This window comes from Bufo bufo, chromosome 1 (assembly GCF_905171765.1).
Source record: "Bufo bufo chromosome 1, aBufBuf1.1, whole genome shotgun sequence".
Lineage (NCBI taxonomy): Eukaryota > Metazoa > Chordata > Amphibia > Anura > Bufonidae > Bufo > Bufo bufo.
The window spans coordinates 221,466,667-221,492,013 of NC_053389.1; the positions used below are offsets into that span (position 1 = coordinate 221,466,667).

A 25,347-nucleotide genomic window follows, 5' to 3' on the forward strand; every position below is an offset into this window, starting at 1 on the left:
TGTTTCTGCAGTATTGTATGTATTCAAGATAACAATGACTGGTCTTCTGCACAGTATCGGTAATAATATAGTTAGGAAAATTCAATGAATACAGTTCATACCTGACAAGAAATATTGTCAAGAGTCGTAGAAAATCTATAAAGAACAGATAGTAACAGCCCTGAAATTAAACTCCTTACAACGTGAATGTGTTTCACTCCTCTAGACACTGTGACTATTACACCACAAGATAAACGTTGGGTTGGCGCCTGGTGGATCGGGTTCCTGTTGGCCGGAGTCGTTATGCTAATTTCAGGAATCCCTTTCTGCTTTCTGCCTAAGAGTATGACAAGAAAAAAAGCACATCCCTCCCATGAGGGACAGTGGCTTAAAGAAAATGAGACATCACACACTGAGTGCGAGGAAAAAGCCACAGTAAAAGGTGAGATCACAGGGGATGTGTAAGTGAATGGTTTGAGTGTAAGCAAGTCCATATTGGCAACTAAATGTACAGGGGGCTGGATAAAAGTGTTATGTGATCGGGAAATAACAATATCACATGAAAGGGGAAAGTGGTAACCCTGATGAATATTCCTGGTGACCGCCGACTTTCCTCTCTCTCCTACAGGCTTTTTCCTCTCCCTGAAGGTTTTGGCTTCTAATCCATTCTACGTCATGTCTACTATAACCGTTCTTTTTAATCTCAGCAGTTTTATTGGAATGGTAACTTACATACCCAAGTATGCGGAGCAACAGTATGACCAGTCTACCTCCTCGGCGAATTTTATCATTGGTGAGTTGGTAATTCAAATCTCTTGGACTTTTATAATGTCTATTTCATTATATAATAGGATAATGGAACTACAGGAGTTCAGTATAGGGAAAAACTGGCCATACACATGACTACAGGTGATATACATTACATAGACCATGCTGTGTGCAACCCACAAACCTTCCCCCATCTTGACTCTCTGGTCACTGTGTGGCTAAGGAAAAATAATGGCCACAGCCACCTCCTTTATAAATATACTAATATGCTTTGGGTTAATGTAATATAGCCCTACACCAGTTTTCTGGAGCAGAAAAGTTGAACATTTTGTTTGCGACAAAATTTGTGACTTTTTCATTTTTGACAACACCCTCACCACTTTTACAAAAAGTGAGCAAGGTGTAGGTGAAGGAGGTGGAGTATATTTCAGTTCCTGCACATGGACCACAGAAGTCATGACAATTTTTTTAAGATACACTTCAGACCATGCCTCTGACACTAATCCAGCACATGCTCATCTTGCTCCTGAAGAAACTGATCTGGCTGCCTTCCAAATGCTCCTGTGTGCGCAGGGCCCCCAGTAAACATGAGTGACCAAAATTCATCCGGGGATACAAGAAATATAAAAAAGAACAAACAGTGCAGCAAGCATGTCCAGCAGAAATGACCACTCATAAGAAGCCTAGACAACTCCCAACACCCAAACCACACTTTAGACAGCCCCCACAATTTTAAATGAATGCAAGGCAAAGTCCCTCTTCTGCAAGACCCATTTTTCCAATTCCCTCTGAAAAACAGCCACAAACTGAAAACAGAAAAGGGCTCTAGTATCTACTGTACCATCTAAATGAACCTAGAGGGGGGGGCGCATGCGCGCGGCACACGAGGAGGTCATGCTTCCGTGAGCTCCGCTCCGCTTATCGAATCAACCTTGCTCTAAGCACCTTTTACCGGGCTCCAATAAGCCTCAAATCCGATGCAGGGAACCCCGAACATGACCCGCACCAAAGGGAGGTCAAGAATACCGGGTACTATAGTCCAGTCACAAACTTTACCAGAGATTTTCCGACAGACCAGACAGACTGTCATGGCGGACGCTACAACAGATCCCGCCAGCCCTGCATCCTCGGATGGCAGAGGGCCCTCCTCAGACATGGCTGATCACCATACAAGTCAGGAAGATTTGTACAAGAATATAGCTGCTCTGTTTAAAGCAGAACTGTCCCAAGCCGTCTGTGAATTTTCCCGCCAGATACAAGATCTGGGAAACAGAGTCTCGGATGTAGAGACGAGGATGGACGACATGTCCGACACCTTGGGCCGAGACAAAGAGGACATTAACAACCATGACTCTCAACTTGCAGAGCTGGAACTTAAAATAGAGGACCTTGAGAACAGATCCAGGAGGGGTAACCTGCGGGTCAGGGGCCTCCTCGAATCGATTACCGATTTACAAGCCACTCTCTCCACCCTGTTTGCAGCTCTCTTACCGCAAACGGAGATCAACCTCCTGAAGATGGATAGAGTCCACAGGGCTCTTGGGAAACCTCGCAGTCCGGATCTCCCAAGGGATATAATCCTTAAATTCCATCACCCGGAGACGAGAGATAGAGTCCTAGCAGCAGCAAGGGATCAGCCTGACTTACCTGGACTTCCATCTTCAGTCAATCTTTATGCGGACTTAGCTCCATCCACTCTCAGTAGACGCAGAGAGATGAGACCGGTCACCCAGTCCCTGCAGATGGCACATGTCCGTTACAGGTGGGGATTCCCCTTCAGCCTGACATTCCAGCTGAACTCTCGCCTTCACACAGTGCACTCACCAGCGGAGGGACTGGAGGCTTTACAGCGTGCAGGGATACCCTGCGAACACCAAGCTCCTCTATCCTCCTCTCCGAAACCGCAAGACTGTAGGTAATTAGGGATTAACCCCCCTTGGGGAAAGGGCACACAGTCAGGCCTACTAAAACCATAAACCTTAAATAAGAGACTGACAACCATATTCCTTTTAATGCTGGGTGATGATCGGCCACAGCTTTCTTTATTTAACAATAACACCATAACTGTCAATGGCGCAGTATGCCAGCCGCTGGCCTCCCAGCGGGTAAATCTGCCTTGTGCCATAACCACTTCCAACTGAATTATATACCGCCAGCTGTGACTTGTATTCACATGTCATCATAATCCAGATCTTTATTCATTATCCTCTTATATTGTCATCTTATTCTCCAATATTCTTCTTCTTTTTTTTTTTTTTTTCATTTATCTTTTCACTTTTTTTTTTATATAAAAAAACACAAATGAGGAAAACTCGGACCCAGTCCGACAAACCACCCCTAACTCACAGGGAGGGCGGGAGGGAACCAGCTCGTCCACCGTCAAGAGGCTCGTCCACCGTCAAGAAGTGAATGGGGCAAATTAGCGTTTATATAACCCCCCAGCACCGCCCCTTCCTCTGATGCAAACCTCGGAAGGCTTACAGTTTAACCCCTTCCCCACTATAACCTCCCACCATATTCCCAACTCCAACAACGGCCCTGACCCTTATACATCTGGGGGCAAAGGGAATTGGGAAGGACCCCCCCAGTCTCTAATCACCCTCCCTACACTGTCGGGTGCTTACCAGACTGTAGGTAATTAGGGATTAACCCCCCTTGGGGAAAGGGCACACAGTCAGGCCTACTAAAACCATAAACCTTAAATAAGAGACTGACAACCATATTCCTTTTAATGCTGGGTGATGATCGGCCACAGCTTTCTTTATTTAACAATAACACCATAACTGTCAATGGCGCAGTATGCCAGCCGCTGGCCTCCCAGCGGGCAAGTCTGCCTTGTGCCATAACCACTTCCAACTGAATTATATACAGTGGGGGAAATAATTATTTGACCCCTCACTGATTTTGTAAGTTTGTCCAATGACAAAGAAATGAAAAGTCTCAGAACAGTATCATTTCAATGGTAGGTTTATTGTAACAGTGGCAGATAGCACATCAAAAGGAAAATCGAAAAAAAAACTTTAAATAAAAGATAGCAACTGATTTGCATTTCATTGAGTGAAATAAGTATTTGAACCCCTACCAACCATTAAGAGTTCTGGCTCCCACAGAGTGGTTAGACACTTCTACTCAATTAGTCACCCTCATTAAGGACACCTGTCTTAACTAGTCACCTGTATAAAAGACACCTGTCCACAGAATCAATCAATCAAGCAGACTCCAAACTCTCCAACATGGGAAAGACCAAAGAGCTGTCCAAGGATGTCAGAGACAAAATTGTAGACCTGCACAAGGCTGGAATGGGCTACAAAACCATTAGCAAGAAGCTGGGAGAGAAGGTGACAACTGTTGGTGCGATTGTTCGAAAATGGAAGGAGCACAAAATGACCATCAATCGACCTCGCTCTGGGGCTCCACGCAAGATCTCACCTCGTGGGGTGTCAATGGTTCTGAGAAAGGTGAAAAAGCATCCTAGAACTACACGGGAGGAGTTAGTTAATGACCTCAAATTAGCAGGGACCACAGTCACCAAGAAAACCATTGGAAACACATTACACCGCAATGGATTAAAATCCTGCAGGGCTCGCAAGGTCCCCCTGCTCAGGAAGGCACATGTGCAGGCCCGTCTGAAGTTTGCCAATGAACACCTGAATGATTCAGAGAGTGACTGGGAGAAGGTGCTGTGGTCTGATGAGACCAAAATAGAGCTCTTTGGCATTAACTCAACTCGCTGTGTTTGGAGGAAGAAAAATGCTGCCTATGACCCCCAAAACACCGTCCCCACCGTCAAGCATGGGGGTGGAAACATTTTGCTTTGGGGGTGTTTTTCTGCTAAGGGCACAGGACAACTTATTCGCATAAACGGGAAAATGGACGGAGCCATGTATCGTGAAATCCTGAGCGACAACCTCCTTCCCTCTGCCAGGAAACTGAAAATGGGTCGTGGATGGGTGTTCCAGCACGACAATGACCCAAAACATACAGCAAAGGCAACAAAGGAGTGGCTCAAGAAGAAGCACATTAAGGTCATGGAGTGGCCTAGTCAGTCTCCGGACCTTAATCCAATCGAAAACCTATGGAGGGAGCTCAAGCTCAGAGTTGCACAGAGACAGCCTCGAAACCTTAGGGATTTAGAGATGATCTGCAAAGAGGAGTGGACCAACATTCCTCCTAAAATGTGCGCAAACTTGGTCATCAATTACAAGAAACGTTTGACCTCTGTGCTTGCAAGCAAGGGTTTTTCCACCAAGTATTAAGTCTTTTTTTGTTAGAGGGTTCAAATACTTATTTCACTCAATGAAATGCAAATCAGTTGCTATCTTTTATTTAAAGTTATTTTTTCAATTTTCCTTTTGATGTGCTATCTGCCACTGTTACAATAAACCTACCATTGAAATGATACTGTTCTGAGACTTTTCATTTCTTTGTCATTGGACAAACTTACAAAATCAGTGAGGGGTCAAATAATTATTTCCCCCACTGTACCGCCACGGAGGAGACTCGTGCCTACACGGGGCTCCGACCACCACCCAGCAAAAACATGGCCTGCTCAATTCCATCCGGAATGCCCGAAAGGAAGATATCTAGCCCTATATCGTTAAGGTGAACACCATCTGGCCTCATCAACGCCCGGTTGTCACCTTCGAGCTGCCTGTGGCGAACAACCACTGAACCCCTAGAACGCACAAACCGAGAGATCCGAGCCTTCACTGTCCGCCTGCCTTTTTCCAAAGACTCACCATCCCATGCCCCGTGCCACACCACCCTCGGAACGATTTCCGACCACACCAACACCATCTCCCTAAAGAATGACGGAAAACGCTCCACATCCGAACGCATAAGCGTTAACAACTCAGCTACCCTCAAATGGCACAGGTCATTTCCACCAGCGTGAATCACCAAGATCACCGGGCCTACCAAACGCGTTCCAATCTCAACCACCTCCGTAAGCAACTGCGACCACCTTAGGCCCCGAACACCCCTCCACAAGACATCAATATTCCGGCATCCAAGATTGCGCCCGCCAGGCCGTCCTTCAGCCCACTGTGCAGCCCAGAACACGTAGGAGTGTCCAACTATCCACACTGTTGGACGCTCGGCACCTGAAAACACAATACTGTTAGAAAATTAACACAAACAACCATAACCCATAATACAGATATTGAACCCATACTCCTTCAAAACGTCAACTGAAAGTACAATTAATACTAATATCATTTATTTTCATCAATTCTTCTTCAAAGCAGCAATTCCGGCCGAACATAGCGGCGCAAAGCATGCAGAGCGCCAGCGACCAATAGGCATAACCTCCGCCTCCGGCAAACCCGCTCTCGCCGCCTCCGTAGCTGCCCCAATGCGGAACGAATGGGTCCCAAACTCCTTCGGAACGGCCCCAACCGCCACAAGGCACCGTCTAAAAACCGCCGTAAACTGAAATTTAGTAACCGGGGACCCGTCCTCATGAGAAAAGAAATTAGAACCCTCGCGTCACCTATCCCTAAATTCCGCAACCAAACTAACAGGGCAAGCGGAACCCGGAACAGGGAGAAGCGGGATCCATGCCCCATAACCATATTGATCCGTCTTTGATCGACGAACCCTGATACGCAGGGAGTCATTGGCTAAAACTACGTCTTGCACTAACAAACCACCCGCCTTCTTAAGCGATGGAGCAAATAATTCACCCACCCGCAGGGCGGCAAAGAAGGCAACGCTGAAACTGGCAGAAAACAAGGATCCCTCATAGGCAGATTTACAGACGCCAGCGCAACTAATAATAAGCCTGCACAGCAAAGAAAAGGACACCGGACGCCGCGTATCCCGCGCCACGTACTCCTTGCGCCAGCCGCGCATAGCCTGACGAACCACAAAGTGTTTCGTTACATCCACCCAACCACATAACTTGAAAAAGAAAGCCACGCCCGACAAACGACGGAGGGCAACAGGAGCAGACACGCCTGAACCGTGCAAACGAAGCAACCATTCTACCGTGACTTCCAGCCGGATATCCTCACGTGTAGAAACGTCCCTCGACCCCACCATCGCCAACCACTCAGACCAGGCCTTACCATGTGATTGCCACGTAGCCGGAGAAACCGAGGAGCTAATAAGCGTCATCCACCAGACGCCACAGCAACGGAGGACACTCCTTGCCAAACTTGTCCGCCCCCGGATGAAGCTCCCGGAAGACCTGCCAATGAAATCGAGAGAGAGCATCAGCAACCCTGTTATCTACCCCTGGAACATGGCAGGCCCGAAAGTAAATGTTATGCTCCAGGCATCGCAAAACCAAGTGACGCAACAGAGACAACAAAGGAAGGGAAGAGGAGGACAAACGGTTGATCACTTGAACTACCCCAAGATTATCAGACCAAAAACATACATGCTTATTAGATAAACTGTCACCCCAAATCTCCACTGCAACCACAATAGGAAAAAGCTCAAGTAACGTCAAATTCCTGCAGTAAGCGGACTCCCGCCACGACTCCGGCCAAAGAGCAGAACACAATTCACTAGCCTAAGATGGTACCAAAGCCACAAGACCCGGCCGCATCCGACCACAATGACAGCTCCGAACTCATGATCTCCCTAGAAATATAGCAAGTATGACCATTATAGCTACCTAGAAAGGATCGCCAAACACACAAATCCGACTTAAGGGACTTAGTCAACCGAATACGATGACCCGGGGCAGATACACCCCTAGTAGCCAATGACAACCGGCGAGAAAAAACGCGGCCCATGGGCATAACCCGACACGTAAAACACAACAACCCCAAAAGAGACTGGAGTTGTTTCAACGTCACCTTCTTAACAGCCATAAAACCCTCAATCAGCTCCAACAACCTACCTAATTTGTCCCCAGGCAACCGAAAAACCATAGTGACTGTATCAATTTCAATCCCCAAAAAAGACAAGCAAGTGACCAGACCCTCAGTTTTCTCAGCCGAAATAGGAACTCCAAACTGCCCCATAAGTGTCAAAAACACCGACAACAAATACCTGCAACCTTCCCCCCCGCCGGGGTAAACAAACAGGAAGTCATCTAGATAATGTATTACAGATGACATACCCGATTCAAATCGCACAACCCACTCCAGGAAAGAACTGAACAACTCAAAATAGTGACACGAAATGGAGCACCCCATAGGCAAACAGGTTTCATAATAAAATTGATCCTCCCAAAAACCTCCCAGTAAATGAAAACAATCAGGATGAACAGGAAGGAGCCTAAAGGCTGACTCAATATCAGACTTAGCTAACAAAGCCCCTTTACCTGCATCCCTAACCAAAGAAACCACCCTGTCAAAAGAAACATAAGAAACTTATGCCTCCTCCTGAAGAATCGCATCGTTCACAGAGGAGCCCTTAGGGTGAGATAAATGATGAATCAAACAAAACTTCCCTGCCTCCTTCTTCGGAACCACACCCCACGGTGAAACTCTTAGGTTAGGAAACGGAATTGAAGGAAAAGGACCTTTAATCCTTCCCAGCTTCACCTCCTTACTTAACTTATCCCTCAATACCTCCGGGTGATCCCGGGCTGACCTCAAATTATCATTAAAAACGGGAGACCGATTAAGGACAAACGGGATAAAGAAACCAAACAAAAACCCAGAATGAATCTGGGAAGCCGCGTGCTTATCGGGGTACCTGTCTAGCCACGGGGACATCACGTCCACGCTCACCGGGGTCCTTGCCATCACTCTGGGCGGGCAACTTGGGGAACCTGGCTGATTGACTCGAACACCTGATCCCTGCATGGGGGCCTCCACACACTGAACATTCATGCTTAAATCTGCACAAACCTGCATACTTTCAGTTTCCTTCATTGAACAGCAAGCACGCTCCCGGGCGTCCAACGGCCACCACTGCATGGACCTGGGCTGTACCAGCACCGGCGGCCGCGCTCGGAAAGGGGTGTTGCTTCTGAGACAACATGAGCCGCAACCACAGATCAGTTTCCTTGACTCCCCAACCCACTTCAGGCCTAAGCGCAAGGCGCCTCCTAAACTCCTCATCATACCGCCACCACGCGCTGCCCCCATGGGCCTTGTAGGCACTATAAATCGTATCCACATAAATAAACAACGCGGAATACCATTCCGGGTGCCGCTGACACATAATACACCCCAAAACTGCAAAAGCCTGCAGCCAATTACCTATAGTTTTCGCCACCCTCGGTCGCCGCTCATACGGCCTATCAAGCACCCGCCGCTCCCTATCCACCGTATGCTGGTCTATAGAGATAAGCGACCAAATGTCCACATATTGATTAGACCAAATTTTTTCTTTAACAGCCTCCTCAACATGTGAACCCAAAGGACTAACCCCGCAGAAAAAGGACTCTTTATGCACCCCTGCAGCCACCGAGGGGGGGGGGGGGGGGCCGGAGGGGCGACTGGGGCAGGGGAATCCTGCAACTTATCTAACAAAGCCCGCATCAGTGATTCCATCCCTGCCACAGACCCACTCTCCCCCCAGGCACCCGTAAATTGGAACTCACCAACCGAAGCATGAGGAACCACCGGAGAAGACGTCACCACGGGAACCGCTTGACCTTGGACCACTGGATGAACCAGGCTCGGAGCCCTGGAAGTACAGCTAGGCACCGGCCTCACTCGCCGATTCCGAGAAACTCTGCCAGACTCCTCAGATGCGCCCGATGACCACTCCGAAGATGAGGGGGAACGCCACCTGGAGGATCTGGAGCGTCCACGACTCCCGTGGGCCCTAGAACAGCGCCGGGATGGATGCCTGCGATAAGGGCGCTCACCCCTGCTACCCTCCACTGAGGAAGAGGGAGAGACAGAGACCTCCCTGCGCCTCCCCTGCCTGACTGCCGCGGGAACCGGTGACAAAAGAGGGGGGGGTGGGTAGTGGACATACCACAGGGGGCAGCCATCATATCATTAACCGGCACACTAACTGGCTCCCCAGATACAGGTGCCGCCGATGTTACAGCCAACCCCTGCCCCACATTAACAGGGGGGGGGGGCAATAATTGAGATGGAGGAGGTGTAGGAGGCGATTCCTCCACAAGCGTGCTCTCCCGGGCTCCCATTCCCCTGCACACACTCCGAGCGCCACAGGCCGCAATCTCACTTCCGGGAGACTGAGGAAGGGGAGGAGCCACAGCGCAGCGCTGTTCCCGCCCATCCTCCACCCGCCCACAGGAGCGGCCCGGCCTGGAGCCGCGCACGGAGCGAGCAGGTAACTGAACCAGGGACGGACCCGAGGAGCAGCTGCGGCGGGAGGCAATGGGCAAAGGGGGGCTATGGCCAAGACGTGCTGGGGGGCAGGAACGCCGTGCGGTCCGCCGATCCCCCACATAACTCCCAGAGCTACCGGCAGGAGCCGGGAGCTCAGCGACAGCAGCAGGCATAGGGGCCGGAGTGGAGGAAGGCAAAGGGGAATGCAAGCTGCCCAGGAAAACACATAGCCATCCCTCTCCTTCCTCTTGAACACGCGCCAGGAGGGATTCCCTCAGGGCAAAATCTCCTGCGGACATGACAGTGGCAAGGAGGGTACCGCAACCAGCTCGTCCACCGTCAAGAGGAAGTGAAGGGGCAAATTAGCGTTTATATAACCCCCCAGCACCGCCCCTTCCTCTGATGCAAACCTGGGAAGGCTTACAGTTTAACCCCTTCCCCGCTATAACCTCCAACCATATTCCCAACTCCAACAACGGCCCTGACCCTTATACATCTGGGGGCAAAGGGAATTGGGAAGGACCCCCCAGTCTCTAATCACCCTCCCTACACTGTCGGGTGCTTACCACGTCCAGCGAGAGTCTGGACCAAAGTCCCTTCGGCTTCTGGAGGTCTGAACAGACCGAGAATCACATGAACATTCTATTCGATTCAGCTTAATAGCGGTAATGCTCAATCTTTCTTTACATGGTCTCTTCGAGGACTCTAGTTACATATCCTCAAAACTACATTAGGCCAGTACCATTAATTCAGGGATTCGATGATGCGGTTTTTCATGCTGTCCCTGATCCTGGGATCCTGTGAGAGTATAATGTTAGCCAATTTGAGGCTAATCCTAACCATTATCCAAACTTCCAACAAAACTAAAGTTCCATTAGCCCTATTGGCCCTTGATATTGAGAAGGCTTTTGACACTGTCACTTGGCCTTATCTGTACAGTCCTTTCAACTATGGGAATTAGGGGGCCCTTCTTGGCAGCTATCCAAGCCCTTTACTCCAAACCAGAAGCTAGCCCTAAACTACCCACTACAAGGGTCTCTCATATACCAATCAGAAGAGGTACGAGGCAAGGATGCCCCTTTCCCCAGCCTTATTCGCCTTAGCCATTAAACCCTTAGCAATTCACATAAGATCCCACCCCGACATTAAAGGTTTGTCAATCGGGGGAACGGAATATAACTTAGTCTCTTTGCCGATGACCTTTTATTATCTATTACCAACCCCATTATTTCCTTTCCTTCCCTCTTAAAACTTTTAGAATCCTTCACTAAAGCTTAAGGCCTCTCCATTAACCACACTAAATCTGAAATGCTCTTATGTAATACCCCTTCCTCCACTAAATCATCACTACTTCAAAATTTCCCATTCCAGCACAGACCTCAGCACATCTCTTATCTAGGAGTTATGTTACCCAAGGCTCTTGACATGGTTTATAGAACTAATTATATACCTATGTATAGAAAGATACGGCAGGATCTGGCGACCTGGCAAACTCTCCAGACCTCATGGGTGGGTAGGATAAACATCATCAGGATGGTGGTCCTTCCAAGACTCCTCTACCTATTCAGGGCTCCACCAACCCCAGTCCAAGTTAAAGATCTGAGATCTGTTCAGAGAGATGTGATGAGGTTTATTTGGGCTAACAAGCGTCCTTGTATTTCCAAGGCAATCATGTGTAGACATAGGTCTCAGGGGGGGTTATCAGTACCAGATTTTGTGAAATACTATCAAGCAGCTAGACTGGCCCAGATGTTCTTGACCCATCTGGATTCATGAGAACATCCTCTATGGATCTCACTTGAACACTCCTATCTTAACCCCTACACATGGAGGGCTCTGATATGGAATACCGCACCAATCCCCCCAGCCTTACGTAACAATTCCCCCCTGTCATATTACTCGCTGATTCTCTGGAGATCAGTTAGATTTAAATTTGCTCTTCAATCCAAACCATCACTGTTATTGGGCCTTATGGGAAACCCAGCTTTCCTACCGGGCCTACAACAGCACAACCTCAATTGGTGGTCGACTAATCAACTGTGTACGCTGCATAAGTTCTTAACTAAAGGTAAACTATTATCCATTACAGACTTCAAAGAGAGGTACTCCCCCCCTGTTAGAGAATACCTTATTATGAACCAGATATTTTCATATTTAAGATCTATTCAGATACCCACCGAACTGTGGAATTTACACCATTCAAGCGCTCTATTACCTACTCACTATATAGACAGGGTCTTCTGTCAAGAATATATGAGGCCCTCAACACCATTCCCGAAGGTCATAAACTATCTTATATGAGAGTTTGGGAGGAAGACATACAACAAGAATACTCACAATCCAAATGGTCCCAACGCTCACAGACCCTTATGAAAGGCTCTTGGCAAGTTACACTGGCAGAAACCTCAATAAAAGTGCTACACAGAACCTACATGGTTCCAACACGGCTGCACTGCATATATCCCGACATATCCCCTATGTGCTTTAGAGGATGTAATGAGGAAGGGTCAATGTTACATACTTGGTGGTCTTGTTCTGTTGTAAAGCGGTTCTGGGTTCAAATATCAAATCTGATATCGTCTGTGTTAGAGTGCAACTTTCCTCTAACATTGCCATTATGCCTATTAGGGGACAAACCTCATTGGTTAACCTACGCCAGATTCAAGCTTTCTCAATATATACTACTAGCTGCGAGAATCCACATCGCATTCAGATGGCGATCTGACTCACTATCCTTCCAAGCTGTTGTGGATAGGGTTAATAAAATCTTGATGTTTGAGAAGTTGTTGGCTATCCGCACTGACACATTTTCCACTTTCGAGAGAACTCCATGCAGATGTTGCCCTTGGTCGGATTCGAACCCAGGACCCCAGCGCTGCAAGGCAACAGTGCTAACCAGTGAGCCTGTGAGATGATGATGTATAGTCTTGTGTACACACAGTCTTACCCTTCGGGCCTCGATGCGCTGTAAGTATGTCTTTGGAGTGTGAATGGAAACCGGAGAACCCGGAGGAAACCCAGGCAAACACGGGGAGAACATACAAACCACTGAGCCACCGTGCTGCCCCTTAGGAAAGGAAACATGTCACTGAACTAAGATCCTGATCCTCCCCAATACCGTTGTGGGAGTGGTACTGACTAAACTATTAGATATAACAGGTGGTGAATCAAATGAAGGTGGCTCAGAAAAATGTCTCACCATGCATCTTAAGGCGAATACCTTCATAATGAGATTTTTTTTATCCACTTTTCTGGGGGGAGCCAGGCTGACTCAAGATTATGTACACGTACACAATTGAATTTTAAAACCCTAGCTTAACAAACTCATGGCAGGCTTATTAGGGTTTTGACTTACATAAGGGAGCATTGTAATTTCAGTGGCATTATCCCTTGTGTGTATGAAGCGCTTGGCTGTGGTGTGGTTCCTTCCACAGGTAGCTAAAGATGAGCAAATCAATTTTAAATTAATCAGATTCTTCACTAATTTCACAAAAAAAACCATCTTCTAAATGAATCCGAAGTTTTGGCAATTGACTTTGGACAAATAGTGAAAAATGGTCTCATTTTACTCTTCAAATTCAGTATACTAGCAAGGTAAACTAAGGTGAAGAAGAAAACATGACCAGTCAGTCAGAAAGAAAGATATTGAAAGATAGAGTGGGCATTACTAGTTGCAGCCAATTGTATTTATGTTTTAATATATTTGATCATTATTTTTATTTTCATTTTTATTTTATTTATATGTTCTTCTGATAATAAATGTGTATTTTTATATAAATATGCATTTGATTATTCTGTACAACACCAGATAGCAGTGTGCCCTCAAATATATACATATATATATATATATATATATATATACACTGCTCAAAAAAATAAAGGGAACACAAAAATAACACATCCTAGATCTGAATTAATTAAATATTCTTCTGAAATACTTTGTCCTTTACATAGTTGAATGTGCTGACAACAAAATCACCCAAAAATTAAAAAATGGAAATCAAATTTTTCAACCCATGGAGGTCTGGATTTGGAGTCACACTCAAAATTAAAGTGGAAAAACACACTACAGGCTGATCCAACTTTGATGTAATGTCCTTAAAACAAGTCAAAATGAGGCTCAGTAGTGTGTGTGGCCTCCACGTGCCTGTATGACCTCCCTACAATGCCTGTGCATGCTCCTGATGAGGTGGCGGACGGTCTCCTGAGGGATCTCCTCCCAGACCTGGACTAAAGTATCTGCCAACTTCTGGACAGTCTGTGGTGCAACGTGACGTTGGTGGATAGAGCGAGACATGATATCCCAGATGTGCTCAATTGGATTCAGGTCTGGGGAACGGGCGGGCCAGTCCATAGCATCAATGCCTTTGTCTTGCAGGAACTGCTGACACACTCCAGCCACATGAGGTCTAGCATTGTCTTGCATTAGGAGGAACCCAGGGCAAACCGCACCAGCATATGGTCTCACAAGGGGTCTGAGGATCTCGGTACCTAATAGCAGTCAGGCTACATCTGGCGAGCACATGGAGGGCTGTGCGGCCCTCCAAAGAAATGCCACCACACACCATTACTGACCCAATGCCAAACCGGTCATGCTGGAGGATGTTGCAGGTGGCAGAACGTTCTCCACGGCGTCTCAAGACTCTGTCACGTCTGTCACATGTGCTCAGTGTGAACCTGCTTTCATCTGTGAAGAGCACAGGGCGCCAGTGGCGAATTTGCCAATCTTGGTGTTCTCTGGCAAATGCCAAACGTCCTGCACGGTGTTGGGCTGTAAGCACAACCCCCACCTGTGGACGTCGGGCCCTCATATCACCCTCATGGAGTCTGTTTCTGACCATTTGAGCAGACACATGCACATTTGTGGCCTGCTGGAGGTCATTTTGCAGGGCTCTGGCAGTGCTCCTCCTGTTCCTCCGTGCACAAAGGCGGAGGTAGCGGACCTGCTGCTGGGTTGTTGCCCTCCTACGGCCTCCTCCACGTCTCCTGATGTACTGGCCTGTCTCCTGGTAGCGCCTCCATGCTGTGGACACTACGCTGACAGGCACAGCAAACCTTCTTGCCACAGCTCGCATTGATGTGCAATCCTGGATAAGCTGCACTACCTGAGCCACTTGTGTGGGTTGTAGACTCCGTCTCATGCTACCACTAGAGTGAAAGCACCGCCAGCATTCAAAAGTAACCAAAACATCAGCCAGGAAGCATTGGAACTAAGAAGTAATCTGTGGTCACCACCTGCAGAACCACTCCTTTATTGGGGGTGTCTTGCTAATTGCCTATAATTTCCACCTGTTGTCTATCCCATTTGCACAACAGCATGTGAAATTGATTGTCACTCAGTGTTGCTTCCTAAGTGGACAGTTTGATTTCACAGAAGTGTGATTGACTTGGAGTTACATTGTGTTGTTTAAGTGTTCCCTTTATTTTTTTGAGCAGTGTATATATCCTTAATTTGCTGTACAGATGGTGGGTGTGTCGTGGAGTGTGCACCTGGACTATAATTTTGGGTTGGTTGAGCCACTGTGATTTTGATTGATTTTGAAGGATCCAGATAAACACTTTCTGGATCAATATTGTAAATGTAATAATGCAAATCTTTACTTCCCACAGGAGAACTTCATAATGGAACTGAGACTATAAAATCACACAAAGCAGCCTGCTGTGCATAGGAAGCACATGCAGGCTGTAGGGGAAAAAACAGAAAAAAAAAATTAATAAATAAGTACAACCAATTGGAGAAATTATTTTTCCACATTAATTAATTAGAAATTTTTTTCAAAGGTGTATGTAAGAGAGTTAGGCATGTCTCTGCAGCCTGTCCTATTATTTGTATACCCTGTATTACACTGTTTACTATGTTTGATAGGTAACGGAGGTTGGTTTTAAGTTTTGCATTTATCTATGTAGAATGAATATATTATTATAGGTGACTGAGTGTACTGAGTCAGACTTTGTAGAAAGGGCTAGAGAGGAGGGAGCGGAGCTTGGTGTGGATGTAGAGCTGTGTGAAAACTGTTATGGAGACTGATTAGAGGAGAGTCTGAAAAAGATTATAGAGAGACCCCTGAGAGGAGAGTCATCAAGGAGAGCAGCTTCTAGAGACAGATGCGACAACTGAGGCCAGGGTTAAATGGGTTATCCAACCCCTATAATTCTCCCCCCCAAATGTCTGGGCACCTCACACAGGTTATACTTTGCTTGCTCTCCAGCACCCGCGTCGCTTCTGATCCCCGAACGGCCGCCGCTACATCTCATCGCACGGATGAAAACATCCGGCGTGGGGGGTGTGGCAGCCAGTAGCAGGCCAGGATGGGGACAAGCATCCCTAGCAGCACCCAGTGCTGGATGAAACCTCCGGTGCCTGATGTGAGGGGCCCAGGAACTTGGGATGGACTATAGGGGTTAGATAACCGCTTTAAAGACAACATAGCTACAGGAGAGCGGCTGGGACTGTTATCACTTAGAAAGTCGCAGTTGGAGACTGAGGGGAGACTGGTGTCAGTGGTCTGTGGAGAATGTGTCACTGCCCAACCCAGACTTATATACACTGCTCAAAAAAATAAAGGGAACACAAAAATAACACATCCTAGATCTGAATTACTTAAATATTTTTCTGAAATACTTTGTTCTTTACATAGTTGAATGTGCTGACAACAAAATCACACAAAAATAAAAAAATGGAAATCAAATTTTTTAACCAATGGAGGTCTGGATTTGGAGTCACACTCAAAATTAAAGTGGAAAAACACACTACAGGCTGATCCAACTTTAAAGTAATGTCCTTAAAACAAGTCAAAATGAGGCTCAGTAGTGTGTGTGGCCTCCACGTGCCTGTATGACCTCCCTACAACGCCTGTGCATGCTCCTGATGAGGTGGTGGACGGTCTCCTGAGGGATCTCCTCCCAGACCTGGACTAAAGCATCTGCCAACTCCTGGACAGTCTGAGGTGCAACGTGGCGTTGGTGGATAGAGCGAGACATGATGTCCCAGATGTGCTCAATTGGATTCAGGTCTGGGGAACGGGCGGGCCAGTCCATAGCATCAATGCCTTCGTCTTGCAGGAACTGCTGACACACTCCAGCCACATGAGGTCTAGCATTGTCTTGCATTAGGAGGAACCCAGGGCCAACCGCACCAGCATATGGTCTCACAAGGGGTCTGAGGATCTCATCTCGGTACCTAATGGCAGTCAGGCTACCTCTGGCGAGCACATGGAGGGCTGTGCGGCCCTCCAAAGAAATGCCACCCCACACCATTACTGACCCAATGCCAAACCGGTCATGCTGGAGGATGTTGCAGGCAGCAGAACGTTCTCCACAGCGTCTCCAGACTCTGTCACATCTGTCGCATGTGCTCAGTGTGAACCTGCTTTCATCTGTGAAGAGCACAGGGCGCCAGTGGCGAATTTGCCAATCTTGGTGTTCTCTGGCAAATGCCAAACGTCCTGCACGGTGTTGGGCTGTAAGCACAACCCCCACCTGTGGACGTCGCGCCCTCATATCACCCTCATGGAGTCTGTTTCTGACCGTTTGAGCAGACACATGCACATTTGTGGCCTGCTGGAGGTCATTTTGCAGGGCTCTGGCAGTGCTTCTCCACGTCTCCTGATGTACTGGCCTGTCTCCTGGTAGCGCCTCCATGCTCTGGACACTACGCTGACAGACACAGCAAACCTTCTTGCCACAGCTCGCATTGATGTGCCATCCTGGATAAGCTGCACTACCTGAGCCACTTGTGTGGGTTGGAGACTCCGTCTCATGCTACCACTAAAGTGAAAGCACCGCCAGCATACAAAAGTTACCAAAACATCAGCCAGGAAGCATAGGAACTGAGAAGTGGTCTGTGGTTACCACCTGCAGAACCACTCCTTTATTGGGGGTGTCTTGCTAATTGCCTATAATTTCCACCTGTTGTCTATCCCATTTGCACAACAGCATGTGAAATTGATTGTCACTCAGTGTTGCTTCCTAAGTGGACAATTTGATTTCACAGAAGTGTGATTGACTTGGAGTTACATTGTGTTGTTTAAGTATTCCCTTTATTTTTTTGAGCAGTGTATTTCATTACTGAAGTAAAGTTCTGTAAAATCTGTTTCAGCCTTACATGTACAGTGAGGAACAGAAGTATTTGAACATCATGCGATTTTGCAAGTTCTCCCACTTAGGAATCATGGAGGGGTCTGAAATTCACATTGTAGGTGCATTCCAACTCTGAGAGACAGAATAAAAAATTAAAAAATAAGTAAATCACATTGTATGATTTTTAAATAATTTATTTGTCTTGCACTGCTGAACATAAATATTTGAACACCTGATAAACAGCAAGAATTCTGGCTCTCAAAGACCTGTTACTGTGCCTTTAAAAAGTCCACCTCTACTCCACTCATTAATTTAACTTAGTAACACCTGTCTGAGCTCTTTAAAGACCCCTGTCCACCCCTGTCAGACGCCAACTACTACCATGGGCAAGACAAAAGAGCTGTCAAAAGACACCAGAGACAAAATTGTGGACCTCCACAAGGCTGTAAAGGGCTATGGGGCAATTGCCAAGCAGCTTGATGAAAATAGATCAACTGTTGGAGCAATTGTTAGAAAATGGAAGAGGCTAAAGACGACTGTCAGTTTACCTCGGACTGGGGCTCCATGCAAGATCTCACCTCGTGGGGTATCACGGATTATAAGAAAGGTGAGGAATCAGCCCAGAACTACAAGGGAGGAGCTGGTCAATGACATGAAGAGAGCTGGGACCACAGTTTCAAAGGTCACTTTCGGTAGAATACTACGCCGTCATGGTTTCAAATCATGCATTTCACATGAAGTTTCCCCTGCTCAAGTCATCACATGTCCAGACCGGACTGAAGTTTGCCAATGAACATCTGGATGATCCAGAGGGCATGGGAGAAAGTCATGTGGTCAGATGAGACCAAAGTAGAACTTTTTGGTCTAAACTTCACTCGTCGTGTTTGGAGAAAAAAGAAGGATAAGTTGCATCCCAAGAACACCATCCCTACTGTGAAGCATGGGGGTGGTAACATCATGCTTTGGGGGTGCTTTTCTGCAAAGGGGAAAGGATGACTGCACTGTATTAAGGAGAGGATGAACGGGGCCATTTAATGTGAGATTTTGAGCAACAACCTCCTTCCCTCAGCAGAGCATTGAAGATGGGTCGTGGCTGAGTCTTCCAACATGACAACGACCCGAAGCACACAGCCAGGATAACCAAGGAGTGGCTCCGTAAGAAGCATATCAAGGTTCTGGAGTGGCCTAGCCAGTCTCCAGACCTAAATCCAATAGAACATCTTTGGAGGGAGCTGAAACTCTGTGTTCCTCAGTGAAGGCCCCGAAACCTGACAGATCTAGAGGAGATCTGTGTGGAGGAGTGGGCCAAAATCCCTGTTGCAGTGTGTGCAAACCTGGTCAAGAACTACAGGTAACATTTCACCTCTGTAATTGCAAACAAAGGCTTCTGTACTAAATATTAACACTGATTTTCTCAGGTGTTCAAATACTTATGTTCAGCAGTGCAAGACAAATAAATTCTTTAAAAATCATACAATGTGATTACCTGATTTTTTTATATATTTTTTTCTGCCTCTCAGAGTGGGAATGCACCTGCAATGTGAATTTCCGACCCCTCCATGATTTCTAAGTTCCTCACTGTACATGGCATTTTTCTACACAGGGCCTTCTCTGTATTTTGGTCCACAAACAATGGACCTTCAAAAAATGTGATGTGTGCATGGCCCCGTAGAAATTAATGGGTCAGTATGCCATTCGTAAAAACAAAAATGCAGATACCATAGCACACGGATACAAAATTGTGTGCATATAGTCTTCATTATAAATCTTCTCCCATTTTATGTCCACACCTCTTATGCAGAAGTATACATCTCCATAGCAACAGGATACAAACAAACCTAATATTGTCAAATCTTGCAGTCACACTTAATTATATCTTTCCTATATTTACTAATGTACATTTACTAGGGAGTAGAGAAACACGACTCCAGGATCAGACTGTATGCAAGGTTTGTTTGCTGTCTGTTAAATTGGCGATGCATAGATCTACAGCAGAGCTCTATACGGAGCAGACGGTTATTTATTAATTTTTAGCAATATTTGCACAGTTGCTTCATTTGTAATTTTAGCTGTATGAGTGCAAGGGAAAAGTTGGTTGCAAATGTTTACTTATGGCTGGATGTGCACATGCACAGCATCAGGGGCAAAATGGGAACTTAAAGTGGCCCCATGTTATAGGCGTGTCTAAATTGACAGAAGGTAGGGCCAACATAGGTAGATGGGGCCAGCAATAGTGTAGTGAAGCACAAAAAAATGCCCCAGCAAAACCAAATACCACAGTGCAGCACAATACTGCCTCCCCCTCTGCAGCATTCAACTTTGAGCACAGCAATACAGTTGAATGCAGGAGGGCACTTTTTTCTGCCAACCTGATGCATAAGTACCAGATCTCTATGTAACCAACAGGAGGCTTTGGGCACCCCCTACCCCCCCCCCCCCCCCCCCACACACCTTTATTCCCCAGGCATTGGCACTGTACAGTGTATGGCAGGTCTGCCCCTGCACAGCAATCTTGAATCTGGTGAGGGATTGGAACAATTCCTTTAAGTGCTCTCATTTCCTTTTGCAGGAGTTACCAGTTTGCCATCAGCGGCTCTGGGGATGTTGCTGAGTGGTGTGCTGATGAAGAAGTATAAGTTTGGATTGCTATCTGCCTCTAAGTTGGTCTTTATTTCCTATCTTGTGTCCTTCATTTTGTTTTTCACTACCTTCATTATTGGATGTGAGAACCCTGAAGTGGCAGGGATGACCGTGTCTTATAACGGGTAGGTTCCAGGGTTATTATAAAGATGGGGGGGCACATAATGAGGGGGTGCTGGGCTCTGACGCCTTTACTGTATCTTAGGAGCAAACTGGACACATTAGGAGGCAACCAGCTCATCTCCGACTGTAACAGCGACTGTAGCTGCTCCACCAACCAGTGGGATCCAGTGTGCGGAGTGAATAATATCACCTACATGTCGGCATGTCTGGCCGGCTGCAAATCGTCCACAGGATCTGGAAAGAGCATAGTGAGTGATAAAAATGTATAGCAATAATCAGTTCAGCATGTATTTATTATCTGTGCTCAGGTATATAATTATCAGTGCCATTTATAAAAAGCACTGTGAATGTATATAATGAGTGTATAATAATCAGTGTGATGTTTCTAAAAAATCTGACTGATATATGGTTATGATTAGTTTATTTATGGTACTATAGTTGTTTGCTAGCTGGTGAAAAGGGTATGGCAGGGGAAAAGCCTGGGCAGATAGTGGGAGAGCTAGAAACAGTGCATGGAGGCCCAATTCAAATTCTTGCTATGGGGCTCATTGACCTCTATGTACGCCCGATGATACTGTATCTTTAATAATCAGTGTGATGTACATAATAACAAGTGCTGATGGTGCGGTGAGATGCTAGTTTCCTGAGCTCTCAAAACCCCCTGCTAATTCAGCACTTCCATGCACTCAACTAATCAGCCTGGGTAATGGTGCAGCAAAGATGACCCCTACCTCCAAGTTGACAGTAGAAGGTGACCCTGGCAGAATTGAACAGTTTTACATGGCTTCTTCATCTCAGCCATCTGGGGCACAGCCTCAAGCAGCAAAACATATGAATGCCTATTCACCGTCAGCAGTCACTCTCAGAGTTTACAATCTTCATTGGCAGCTAGCTCAGTCATCTCTGGATCTCCTAAAGGTACACCCAGGAGCACTGCTAACATAGCAACTGTAGGCCATGCAGAAACACTTTCAACACAATTTCCTTTGAACTGGGAAGTGCATTGCCATCTTGGACTTCTTCCTTTGGGGCCAAGAGCCAAGGGGGCTGAAAATGAGGCCAGTCCTCCACTCAGGAGGATAAGTGGGATTGGAAGCCCTACATTAAAGCCATCCAAAGGATACAGGAAATGGAGGGCCTCTTTCACAGTTTGGAAGCCTCTGGTAAACAGGACATTGAATTTTTGCAAAAGGACATTCACCACATAGCAATCAGGTTGCTGGCCTGGAGGACACTGAGGAGAAGTTCTTGAAACTCAGGACTCATACAAGCTAGGCCTTCAGTCCCATACCTCTCAAATTGCTGACTTTCTCAACCACCTCAACAAAAATCACCAGAAGAGGAATAATCTCAAAATTAGGGGCCTGTGTGAGGACATTGAACTTTCTCAGTTGGAAGCATGTGCATAAAAGTTTTTTTGTGACTTTATCCAGCACTCTGCATTTCATACTATCAAAATAAATAGGATTTTCTGCTCTGGGTCTCAAGACTACTGACCCAAATCACCCCAAAGACATAACTTGCAGAATTCATTTTTTTAAAGATAAAGATGCTCTATTAAACCAATCTTTTGTGGGGCTTTTCAGTTTATCGGTGTACCCATTCTCATCCTAAAAGACCTGACCAGATAGTATACCTTATATCTGCAAAAGGCCCTGAATCCACTCCTTGCTGCATTTAAAAAAGGGGTTATTCCTTTCAACTTATTGCCAGTTAAAAAACAGAAATCTTCAGGTGATTTTGGGATCTCTGGAATTACCCATAGTACACCTTCCATACTGGCCAATACCTCCCTACATCACTTGTCCCTGCACAGAGAGCAAGTAGTAAGTCCTAAATGCCAGAGAGATCACCGCAGACACCTTCCAACTACTGCCACCTGAAGGGGCTAAATACTGTGGTCCTCATGATGACCAGGATGGGGCGATTAGCATAGTTTAGCAAGTGATATATATGAGCGCTTAGCGGCAGTAGTTTATTAAACAACCCCTGACTGACTACAATAGGGGTGTTTGGCTGTACTCCAGCTGTATGAATGGGCAGCGTTAGTGGAATGTCCAGCACTCTATGTGACACAATGTGAAGTAATTAGGTGTTACGGACACTGTAGCCAGTTAGGTGGTTTGTTATATAGGCAAAGAGAGCGCTACTGTGGCTTTACTTTTATACCCAGTAGAAGCTGTGGCCTTACACTAATAGTACAGAGTATGTAGCCCTGCATCTGTGGGGGCAATTTGGCATTTTGGTTGAGCTGGTTCAGTCCAGCTCCACATTTGTACCTTACTCTTGTACTATTGATTATTTTAGTAAATAGCATACTTTTCCCTATTTTTACTCTAAGAGAGATTTAATAAAGATTTGTGTTTTATTTTAGCGTCCCCAATCTACAGTAAATACAGGTTTAGGTGACACAAACCTGATTTGGCTTATTAGCCTTTTTGTGAGCCCTTGATTTTTGTAACTCTATCTGTTTAGGGATGGCAGGATTTTTGGCAGGAGGATTCAATATGGCTAGTTGGGACAGTGAGGCGAGACTTGTATTTTCGGATGTGCAATTACCTACTGAAAATAAGAACCTGACCATCTCTATCTCTTTCAAGTCTCTGACGAATACATATAAAGATCATATAAGAGGGTGGTGGGAAATACAGACTTTGGAAACCTACCTAAAATTAAAAATTGTACCACGGGGCCTCAGGATTCCACTTATGTCTGTGGCCCGTATCAGGTCCCCAGAGTTTATTACCAAGTGGGTCGATTGACTCTTCTCTTCATCTCATGACTTTGCTCCTGGAGGAGGAGAAAAAAGTTTTTGAAAGGAATACCGCCTCCCTTCGGGAACAAATTGAAACGGTGCAGAAGTTTTCTGGTAATCCAGACTTCTCTAGAAAGGAATGAATATTACAACAAACATTTGAAAGATTCACGGCTCAACTAAGGCCTCTTTCACACTTGCGTTGTCCGGATCCGTCGTGTACTCCATTTGCCGGAAGTGCCCGCCGGATCCGTAACACCGCAAGGCGCCCCATGCGCATGGATGACGTGATCCATACGATCACGTCATCCATGCGCGTGGGGCGCCCTGACGTCATTCTGGAGCGCCCCGGGAGCCACACGGACGGTAAGTATACTGCTCCCCCGCTCCCCACTACTACTATGGCAACCAGGACTTTATTATCGTCCTGGGTGCCATAGTAACACTGAACGCATTTTGAAGACAGGACAGATTAGAATGCAAAAGGTTAGGCATTGACAGTGCATATTTGGCAGATGTCCATATTCTGGCAGAACTCTGGGCGTGGGGCGCCCTGACGTCACTCTGAAGCGCCCCGGGAGCCGCACGGACGGTAAGTATACTGCTCCCCCGCTCCCCACTACACTTTACCATGGCAAACAGGACTTTAGTGTCCTGGCAGCCATGGTAACCATTCAGAAAAAGCTAAACGTCGGATCCGGAAATGCGCCAAAACGACGTTTAGCTTAAGGCCGGATCCGGATTAATGCCTTTCAATGGGCATTAATTCCGGATCCGGCCTTATGGCAAGTGTTCAGGATTTTTGACCGGATCAAAAAGCGCAGCATGCTGCGGTATTTTCTCTGGCCAAAAAACGTTCCGTTCCGGAACTGAAGACATCCTGATGCATCCTGAACGGATTTCTCTCCATTCAGAATGCATGGGGATAATCCTGATCAGGATTCTTCCGGCATAGAGCCCCGACGACGGAACTCTATACCGTAACAGAACAACGCAAGTGTGAAAGAGCCCTAAAGGAGAGGAAACATTTCCAATACGTTAGGGATACCTCTGACTTTAAAGAAGGGAGAATCTTTGACTATAGCACTAAACAGAGTAAGGTTCTGGAACTTGAAACTGAACCGTCTTCATCTGAAGGCGAGACAGATACAGAATATAGTGGTCACGTTGCTGCTCACCCTCCTTTTACACCTGATTAGTTGGGGGTGTTGAATAAGGGACTGTCCTTTGTACCGACCAATTCCTTTTGGTAATTTGAATGGGTCAAGGACCTACATCTGTTTGTGCGTATACTAAAATGGAAAAAAAAAATTGTCACACAGGACAGATTAGAATGCGAAAGGTTAGGCATTGACAGTGCATATTTGGCAGATGTCCATATTCTGGCAGAACTCTGGGTGGAAGGCAATAGGGGACTTGGTGAAGGTTCACTGATTTGAGACCTCCATTCCTAAAGAATCCAACGGTTGGGGACAATGCCCTTTGGACATGTTTTTAAGGATGGTTGTTCAACAACTTAGTACCCTGGATGGGCAGAAATTTGGGCATAATAATCTGACCCAAACTGAAAGGGAGGGGCTTAGAGCTCTGTAATCTGACCTGTTGATTGTCTTTAAACCATCGGACAAAGGGGGAAACCAGGTCATAATGAACCACAATCAATATATTGACATGTGCCTCAATATTCTCAACGACCAGACGTGCTACAATGTTTTATTCATCAATCCCTCTATAACTGATCGAAAAGAGCTTAATGATATACTCATGCAGGCCTTACAATCTAGACTCATC

The 25,347-nt window shown here is 46.4% G+C and overlaps 1 protein-coding gene across 1 annotated transcript in view; it reads left to right on the forward strand.

Annotated features, from left to right (window-relative positions):
* The window catches only part of LOC121000988 (solute carrier organic anion transporter family member 1C1-like), a 238,257-nt gene that overhangs the window by 166,914 nt on the left and 45,996 nt on the right, over nt 1-25,347 (forward strand). Inside the window, exons 8-11 of the mRNA XM_040431879.1 lie at nt 206-421; nt 608-772; nt 20,608-20,803; nt 20,884-21,049. Coding sequence (XP_040287813.1) covers nt 206-421; nt 608-772; nt 20,608-20,803; nt 20,884-21,049 — 743 coding nt within the window. The remainder of the gene's footprint in view (nt 1-205; nt 422-607; nt 773-20,607; nt 20,804-20,883; nt 21,050-25,347) is intronic.